Source organism: Azolla caroliniana, unplaced genomic scaffold (genome assembly GCF_043228905.1).
Source record: "Azolla caroliniana isolate FFs.n. ecotype wild unplaced genomic scaffold, voAzoCaro1.0.p SCAF_21, whole genome shotgun sequence".
NCBI lineage: Eukaryota > Viridiplantae > Streptophyta > Polypodiopsida > Salviniales > Salviniaceae > Azolla > Azolla caroliniana.
The window spans coordinates 12,821,813-12,831,697 of NW_028230456.1; the positions used below are offsets into that span (position 1 = coordinate 12,821,813).

General features: G+C 37.8%; 1 protein-coding gene across 1 annotated transcript; it reads left to right on the top strand.

The window, feature by feature from the left end:
- The first annotated feature begins 478 nt into the window (after positions 1–478).
- On the top strand, positions 479–9,354 carry LOC147850657 (putative galacturonosyltransferase 13). Its single transcript, XM_087336273.1, has 6 exons — positions 479–728; positions 2,167–2,210; positions 2,316–2,471; positions 2,562–3,149; positions 7,748–8,050; positions 8,849–9,354. Exons 1-6 carry the CDS (start codon positions 527–529, stop codon positions 9,131–9,133), a joined length of 1,578 nt encoding a protein of 525 aa, XP_087192399.1. The 5' UTR covers positions 479–526; the 3' UTR covers positions 9,134–9,354.
- Positions 9,355–9,885: the final 531 nt, after the last annotated feature.

Sequence of the window (9,885 nt, forward strand, 5' to 3'; positions counted from 1 at the left end):
AGGAACGTGTTTTCATCAGTAGATCATATTTTTCTTCCTTGATCTGCTTCTGTGAGTTAGTTTCTTCTTCGATCTCTGCAAATTAGGTTTTTTTTTTTGATCAAAAGAAGATCGCCATTTCTTTCTACAATCAGTGGCAAAGAGGAAGAAGAAAGATCTGATAATAGTCAGCTAGAGCACATTAGAGAATGCACAAGCTATTCTCTTCTGGGGCATGGAGAGCTTCTCATAAACAAGAATGAGAGACAGGAACAGGGGAGATGGCGAGGGAAGAAGCTTGAAGAACAAACCAAGTAGAGTATTGTCGGGCCGAGGAGGAGGAGGAGGAGGAGGAGGAGGAGGAGGAGGGAGAAAAAGAAAAAGAAGAAGCTCAAGTCACAAATAGCATATTGTGATCAATTATTCAGATCCTCCTCCTCCTCCTCCTCCTCCTCCTCCTCCTCCTCTTCCTCTTTGTGTGGGAGGAAAAGCCATAAAGAAAAGGCAGGCTTCCATCTCGTTTCCGTGGGAGGGAGAAAGAAGAAGAATGCATGTCCACATCTCGCCGAGCATGAGTCGAATCACCATCTCCACTTCAGTTGGCTTCCTCGGCTTCGCGAAGCTCAGGCACCTGTCCCATCGCACCCGTTTCTTCTATTACGTCCTCGCCCTCGCCTTCATCCTTCCTGCCCTATTCATCATCACTGCCCTTGTGACACTCGAGAATGCGACACAATGCACTACCAAAGGTGTGAGTCTTTTTCCTCCGGTCACTTTTGGTCTCTGTCTCTCTTTTCCATTCTGTGCATGTGTGTTTGCCGCAACATTTCTTTCCTTCATCATCATCATCATCCTGAAGTGGGATCCAATGGAGTAAGTATTGGCATGTGCATTTCCTCTGTTCTTCATCATCATGAAGTAGACCCAATGGACAATATTGGAATTAATGCGAGATGAATTCTATATTATAATTGGTAGGGATTCCTTGACCTGTCTGTGGCAAGGTCCAATCTGATTTTCAAACTTGCCTTCTGCCTTTTCTTCTTCTTCTTCTTGGCCTTTGTAGACACTCCATAAATTTCGATCCGCACCAGAATAATGAAAATGAAATCGAAGCTGACGAAGATCATGCACTACTAATCTGAGTTAACATTGAATATGAAAAATGTATTGCATTTCCCCCATGGTACACATTTCTTCCTCATTAATATATAGCTCATAAATAAAGTTATCCCTATCTATTATATAAACTGTGGTGATTTCTGAGGAAAGTGTTATAAGCTGAATTTCTAGAGGATTTAACAACATTATCATCACACTGCATTGCATGTAATATGCTGAGCATCTATGCAACAATGTAATGAAAACAACGAAGCCAGATGCTATATGTACAGCTTTTCCAAATGAATTAATTAATGTCGAAACATGCAGTCATGGTCAACTATTCTACTAAGGACATGGATTTACAAAAATCACTTTTCACAACCCAAAGAGCGTTGGGTTGGGTTGAAAACAGTGGCATTGGTAAGAAGGACATTACGTTTACAGAACATGTGCCAAATTTGCCGTGGTTTACTGATTAGATGTAGAAGAGAGAGGATTGATGGAAAACCCTTTTGTATGTGCTTCTATATTTATCTTAGCTATTTACTGAGTATGGCATATCTCTCTTCACCTTTCAAGCTGTGACCAACGTGAACTTTTGAAAACAAACTGATTCATTTTGGTTTCTAATATTGTGTTCCAAAAAGTTTCCTTTGTGAAGGCCAAGTGATGTCGTTGAGAAAATGTTCCCTTTAATAGAACCATGAGGAAAAGTTGAGACTTGCATCAAACTTCTATATATACCAAGGATTCTAACATGCATAAAACTCCAACTTTGTTGAGTGTGGCAACATTTTTCCTTCAGGGTTTTTGAAATTCAGAAAATCACTGTTCCTGTATACACTTGTATCATTCTTACAATCTATATAAGTAATGAAGTATTTTTTCGGATCACCTTGTTCTGTTTAATAAGATATATAAATAATTAACACATGTATTGCAGCTTCAGCACACAATAAAACTAGAATCATTTACACCATTTTTGTTGTGGATGATGTATGTTTAGCTTTCATGAATTATTGAATACCATACTAATATTTGCTCCCTTAAACTGGGCTTTGTCATGTTGCTCTACTATACTAGACTGCTTGCTGATCAGGAAGTGGGGACCTCTGGATCCTAGTGTGGTAAGGCGTTATTTGAATGGCGTGTGCAATTCCTTCTCATAAAAGAAAGTCAATGTTTTTTTCTGTTTTCTTAATGTCCTGTTTACTTTTCTTCTTGATGCCCAGAGAGATTCAAAGTATATCCTTTCTTTGCTCACAAAGGCAGCAACAGAACCCCTCCCTGAAGGAATAGTCATTCCAGAGTCCTTTGAAGACCTCATTACGGAGGTTAGGACAAAGACTTTGGATAGCCGAACTTCACTTATAAAACTCAAGGCCATGGTTTGCTCACATCCTTTCATATGCCATTGATACTATAATCGATAGTTTCTCCTTACCAATCTGACCAACGATCTCTCTTGTTTTTCTAAGGTGGAAGCGTCTGATAAACGAGCGAAACAAGCAAAGGTTCAAGAGACATTGTACAGGCACTTTGCATCAACAGGAATTCCCAAAGGTTTACACTGTTTATCTCTGAAACTAACAACCGAATACACTTCGAATGCGAGAGCCCGATGTGAGTTGCCATCGCCGGAGCTAGTGCCCCATCTGGTAAACAACAGTTTCCATCACTTCGTCATGGCTACAGACAATGTGCTTGCAGCCTCTGTTGTTGTGTCATCGATGGTAAAGAATGCGAAAAAACCCTCGATGGTCGTCTTTCATGTTATCACTGACAGGAAAACCTATGCAGCTATGCATGCATGGTTTGCATTGTACCCTCTACCACCAGCCATTGTCGAGGTGAAAGGTGTTCATCAATTCCCTTGGTTAACAAAGGAACATGTTCCTGTACTAGAGGCTCTAGAAAATCACAACAATCTTCTGTGGTACTACCACGGAGATCATGCTACTGGGGCAGATTTTAATGACTCGCCGAAGCTACTTGCATCAAAGCTGCAAGCTCGTAGTCCTACGTACATCTCAATATTGAACCATCTCCGCATATATCTCCCAGAGGTAATGTTTTATCTTAAAAACTAGTGTATTTATGGTAAAATCTACTGCTAGCATGTTTTGTCACTGTTTTAACTTTAGGGGTAAAATGTTTATGCATTCAAAAACGTATTGTGCTTCTGTTATCGGACAGAAAAGGTTTCGGTTTAATCATTTCTTACAGGATAGGAAAGGAAAAGCTAGGAGACTAGACTGCCAGCCTGCCAATCACATATTATTTTGCATAGGAATGAAAAGGAAGCTGGAAGGAAGTAAGAAATTTGCCAAATCGTTGCTACATTGGTTTATTAGAAAGTGGTAGAGGTTTTGGTTTTGTGCTAGCCAACATTGATTAGATATCTGTGCATCACTCTGAACTGAGACACAGTTGCTGAATTTAGCTGCAGATTCAAACTTATGTCTGCACAGTTTCAATTAACTTTTGTTTGTCCCTTCACAAACGATCTTTACTCTGGTGAGACTTGACATGTTTTCTAGCTAGAGTAGATTCTTGGATAACTCATGTCAATATTAAATAATGCTGGGTTATCTCGACATTTCTTCTTTGAATGAGCCTCACATCAAAATATGTGTAGGACACTTACTACATGAGTTTTTGACTCTGCATAGCACAGATTCTTTTGAACACTTAAGATTCTTCACCCTTTTCTTAAGGCTTTCGTCCACAATGGGGTTGCATTCGTCTTATGCGGGCCAATGGGTTGCACCCTGTCATGGCTCATTAGAAGCATTGGCATATCACACTCTGGTACAATTAACTTTGCATTTTCAAATGCCTATCCCAAATTGTGTTTTGACACCTGGTCCTTTACCTGTACTCTGTTATGCTGCCAACTTGTGCTCTTTTAGTGGAAGTATTTGCTTAAAAGTAAAATTCTTTGCATGTCATCATGGCTTCATTGAATGGCTTATGCAAGGATTTTCTACAGTGTCTACTTAGTCAAATGCTAAACTAAACATAATTGCATTGGTCACCATGTTGGAAATTGATTGTGGATTGATGTATATTACAATAATCATTACTACCTAAACAAAATTAATTATCATTATCCAGAAAGTGAGACAGTTGTTATGCTATGTCGTACAATGAGCGCATGTATATAGTGAAGATGAGGAGAGTGGGATAGTCAAAAGCATCAAATGCGAACAAACCCAAATCCCAATGTACCCATTTGCACTTGGCTGCCGGATGATGTCATTGGTTGGGTAAGACAAGCAACAGGGAGGAGAAGTCTTAATGTAGACCATCATTTTTTGCCTTAACTTATGAACCATGGTTGAGAATGGATTCAGTTGAGACCCCTTGTATGGTTGATATTCTGGGGAAGACTTTTTTGCTTTTTTTGCCAAGAGAACTTGATGACTCAAGTTACCTGTGACAAGATGGTTTTATTTGTGATTCTGTTGAACACATTGTGTTGATTGCTTTCCATTAAGCTCTTACCCTGGATCATATGACAGAAGTTTATTACTTTTGAGATCAGAAAGGCAAGGATCTTATTTTCCATCTTTGAAAGAAAGAAGCCTGTGAGACCAAACAAGAGACTATATTTTAAATGTTGTCTCTCATCTTTAAGAACAAACCAAAATAAATATGACTAAATATATGGTAGCAAAGAGTCTCATTAGCTAAGCACTTAAGATTCTGGTCTTGGATAGACTGAAACTTCCACGTTTGAAAGATATCAAACATGGGCCGATCCAAGATGGAAGCGTCTCTTAAGCAAGGAAAGCACCATCCGTGCAGGGATATAATAGGCTTTATTTGTTAATGATGACTGATGGGACTGTGGTCTAGATGACTAGGGCCTATGTGCACTCCAAATCACTATTGCCCAAATCTATTGTAACCACTTTGGAGTGATGGAACCAAAGAAAGTTGTATGGTTATTTGTGGATCAGTTGCCGTGCTTGTATTGCTGTCTTTCAATAGTTGCTTTCTCTCTCTTGAGTCCTAGCAAGAATAGACCCAAGTACCATCATTCTGTATTCCATTGCCTTGCATAGTGGGCCAAGGCCTTGTTTGAATAGGCGGTGGTATCTCCTTCTCATTTCTTAAAAATGCATAATGGCAAACATATTGTTCTATCAATTCCATCCCTGATCGTGCAATTTGCAGACCATCCTTTTATAGATCTGTGGGCATGTGTGCCTATGTCAATCTTCAACTGATGTGAAAAGGTCCTTAGCTGCCCTTTCATACTATGTAGTGTATGTCATAGATGTGTATACATAGATAAAGTCCTGATGATTAATCCATCTTATGCTGTATGTCTTATAGTGGGCCATTTTCCTACCAAGATATGTTGTGGGGTTGACCCATGTTCTTGCATTATTCAAAATTTAAGATAACAGATCAAATCACCGTATCATTTTCCACTGTTGTCATGTCCAAATTTGGACAATCCAAGCTATATTGGACAGGGTAATGCATTTATATTTTATGCTGTTTTTGCATTTTAGCTTATCAAGAATGATTATCTCCATATTCAACCAGTTGTTTTAATGACATGTATCCTTGACTTGAGTACCCGTGCTTTGGGAGCTCCCAAATCCATTGAATACCAGTCACTGATCAGAATAATACCTCAATCAATATTGGGACTAATCTCATCGCCACCTAGGGTTCTATCATGGGCCACCAATATTTTCCTCATTATTGTATGGCAATCATCAAGACTAATGGTCTCTCCAAATCTATCTAGTCATAGAAGGCTCTGTCCCCAAGTTCCTGCTCTGTAGAAAAGAGTTGTTATGAGTGTATCAAACCACACCTTAGTTCATGGTTCTTTGAATTGTGTATGTTGACATTGTTTTACGAAAGGGCTGGATATACATGAGAAAGCTGAGCACAATAGCCCTCTATGCAGAGAACTGAGGTCCTGTGAATGTTACTCCTAGGTTTCTATAGGATTCTGCGTATGCCACTTTTTCCTCTGCCAAGAAGAATGCTGTGTCTGATCTTGTTACCCATGCATGAATGGTGTTAAACACCATAACTTGAGTTTGATCAAGGTTTATTGACAAATCTGTCTAGACACAAAATGATTCTAAAGCAACTTGATGGTTTTGTAGTCTCTTTAGGTAGTTGGAGATTGACACAATGCCATCGGCATTTGGTAATATTTGTATTACCATCCTTGCTGACCTCCAGCAACCCATTAGGGCATACACTTTTCAGGACATTGATGCATATAGTGAATGGATTCCCCGTTGCATATCTTTTGGGACGCTAAGGGCTTCTAGTCACTGCATGAGCCAGGCATGTGAAAGAAAGAAACAAGAGCTAAGATGAAATGTCTCTAGCTGAAAGGGCAATTTAATCTATATCAAACGCCAAGAAGATGATAACACCTTGATGAATTTCGAAAAACATTAAAAGAAATCTTGGAAACTCAAGTGTTGTCCGCTTTATCAAAGCCATCCAATTGTAGACTGCTCCCAATTGGAGCCAAATATCTCCGGTTCAGATAGCTTCATTACATTTCAATCAAAGCCAGAGTAAAATTGCGGAAGATAATAGCATGACTCCAGACATTTAGCTGATCTCATGTTCTGTTTGTTGTTCGTAAATAATCCTTTTAGTTGATGAGGATGGCGAAGAATCCGTTTGTCCTTGGGAAAGAAGGTTGAGAAATTGTTCAGATACCATCCCAGAGAAAATGTTTAGACACCATCCCAGAGAAAATGTTCAGACAGCATCCTAAACAAATCATTTGTTTCAAGTACTGACTTATCAATACCTTGCATATAGCATAATGTTCTACCCTTCTAATTGTCTAGCTGAGGAAAATTGTGGCAAAGCTGTGATCAACCTTTCCATCCATTGTAAAAACTTTATTTATAGTCTTTATCCAAAGAATCCTTAGGAATTCTATACACCATCTCTTCTGCCAATAGGTCACAATTGTGATGTAGTTATTGGTGAGGCAAGAATCTATCAAAAGAGCTATACTGTTATTCCTCTTGGCTGGAACCGAAACAGTCCCACCTTGCATTCCTCTTTGTTATGAGTGGGTTGAGCACTTTCACTCAGAAACACACTGATCTTTCAGTGCCCTCTTGAACCCCAATATTCGCAGATTGCTTTTAAATGGTTTGCAAATTCCCAAAGATGTAGGATCTAAAGCCTACAGCTCTGATATGATGTCAAGAATGGCTCCAACAGCAGGCTTGAGTATATGCAAATCTAAAACAAGAGTTTGAGATTGACACAAAAACGAAAATGTCCTGCACAAGAGAGAGAGATGTTTCCACAAGGACCATGGGTGAGTGAGAACTGAGGCTCATGACTACGCACAACTAGCTAATCCACAAGAAAATGAAGATTAATAAAGTAGAACAAACTTGAAGTCTTAAATAGGAAAGAACTCAACAAAGTTTTGTTAAATGGAGAACTCGTTGATAATAATGTTGACACATGGGTATTTTCTTTGTTTACTTTGTGCGTCAATGGATGGTGACAAAATCGGTTGTAAGAGAAAACAATGTGCATACATAATTTTTTAATTGATACTTCCAAGTTCATGTGATCACAGCAGAGAGAAAAAAAAGTTCCAAATTTACTGTGTAGAAGCTTATAATTTTTTTTTGATATACAGCTGTTTCCAGAGCTAAAAAAAGTGGTATTTTTGGATGATGATGTTGTTATTCAACATGACCTTTCTGGACTCTGGGATATTGACTTAGAAGGAAAAGTCAATGGAGCAGTAGAGACATGTAGAGGAGATGATCCTAGAGTGATGTCCAAACACTTCAGGACATACTTCAATTTCCAAAATCCTCTTATTGCAAAGAACTTTGATCCAGAAAAGTGTGCCTGGGCATATGGGATGAATATTTTTGATTTGGAAGCATGGAGGAAATCTGACATCACAAAAGTTTATCATCACTGGGTCAAACAGGTAAATAATTTTTGTATTTATCCTGAAATATCTGGTTCTTGGTATTTGGTGACTTTTAAGTGTATGTTATGATGCTTTGGTACAAGTGTTTGTGATTAGAGCAATATTTGAACAATGAATGCGACATAATGAAATTCATTACTTGTCTTTATAAATAGTTGGTAAGGAGCTGGATAAATTTGAAATTTTCATTGATTGGTTCAGCTATTCACAATGTTATATACGTAATTCTAATATTATGGTTGTGCTATAGTTTTGGACGAGGTGATAGAATTATCTGTTTAAAACACCCATTGGCATATAAAAAATAAGGATAAACAACTCAGGGAAATGGTTCATGTCCATAGGATTACTTTTTCTGAATGCTAGATTACTGACCTTTCACATATCCTTTGGCAGTAATAATATGATAGTGTTTGACAAAATCTGTGGTTGTTGAGATAAAGCCTTAGGTTAAGTTGATTTTGAATGAGACTCACGTATAATATGCATATATTTCTTTAAGTACACATAGATTTAAACTTTTGGTTTACATATTTATATTCAATGGTACCTCTCTTACTACTCTTATTGCATGTTTATATCACAAATGCATGTTTTTAAGTTGTAAATGATAAGCTGAACTACGCTTATTCCTGTTGGGCTTATTCATACTGTTGGGCTTATTCATACCTATATATGTACCTGAATTGATGACTTCAGTTTCTTCATTCTTAGATAGAAAGAAATCAAAGAATGTCTTTGAAGTTTCTAAAACATTTTTTGATTGTGTGGTTTGCTTTTGATGTGTTTGTGCAGAATATTAATTCAAATCTTACATTGTGGCGGCTTGGAACTCTTCCTCCTTCACTGATTGCCTTTGATGGGTATGTACATCCCATTGATCCTTCATGGCACATGTTGGGATTAGGCTACCAACCTGAGACAGATCTCGAGACTGCACAACATGCGGCTGTAATTCATTACAATGGGCAAGCAAAACCATGGCTTGACATTGCATTTCCAGAGTTGAAACTTTTCTGGACAAAGTATGTAAACTACTCCAATGAGTTCATTCAGCATTGTAACATTCTCGCTTCCTAACGTAACGATATATATATTTTTTGTTTTTGGGGATGGAATAAATCATTCTTTTGAGTCTCACTACTACAGTGACTAGGTGGCACTTCAATTCAATTTGGAATTCTCTATCCTAATATGTATCTATAATCAAAAGACACAGACGAATGAAATGTAGAAATTTGAGATGAGCATACATATTATATTTATTGGAAGAAGCTGAATAAACTGTTTTTTATATGAAAGCTGCATTCTTTTCTTACATTTTGGTCTTAAAATTAGATGACGATTTGAATCCTACCTAAATAGGATAAAAGGCATGTTCAAATAGACAAAGTAATAGTTAAGCTGAGAATAAATGCTATTCTTCTGCTTGTTCATAACACTGTCCGTTTCAATCTTAACCCTTACATATATATACATATACATACACACACACACACACACACACATATAATGTAAATACTCAGACATTAAGAGAGACCTTTTTGTAATTAATTTGATCTTGAATCTGGGCAGTAGAAACTATGTCAAGAAACAACAATTCATATATGACGTGCATGTGGAAGTTAATGGCTCTTCTATTGGAGTTACCCGACCTTAAAGATATGGTCAATAAAAGATTACCAAAGCCTGCAAACACTGACATTGTGACACTTGAAGCATGGATTTATGAAGACAACAGGGCTCAATTGGATATTGTAGCCAACATTAGTGATTGTTTAGATGAGGTGATATCGGATGTAAACCCCTCCCCAAAAAGAGTATGAAATCTT

Bases quoted from the DNA above. Each gene is read 5' to 3' on its own strand.
- LOC147850657 (XM_087336273.1), top strand. From the start codon at position 527: ATGCATGTCCACATCTCGCCGAGCATGAGTCGAATCACCATCTCCACT. The intron at 2,472-2,561 runs GTTTGCTCACAT...TGTTTTTCTAAG, and splicing joins TTATAAAACTCAAGGCCATG to GTGGAAGCGTCTGATAAACG. The intron at 3,150-7,747 runs GTAATGTTTTAT...TTTGATATACAG, and splicing joins TCCGCATATATCTCCCAGAG to CTGTTTCCAGAGCTAAAAAA.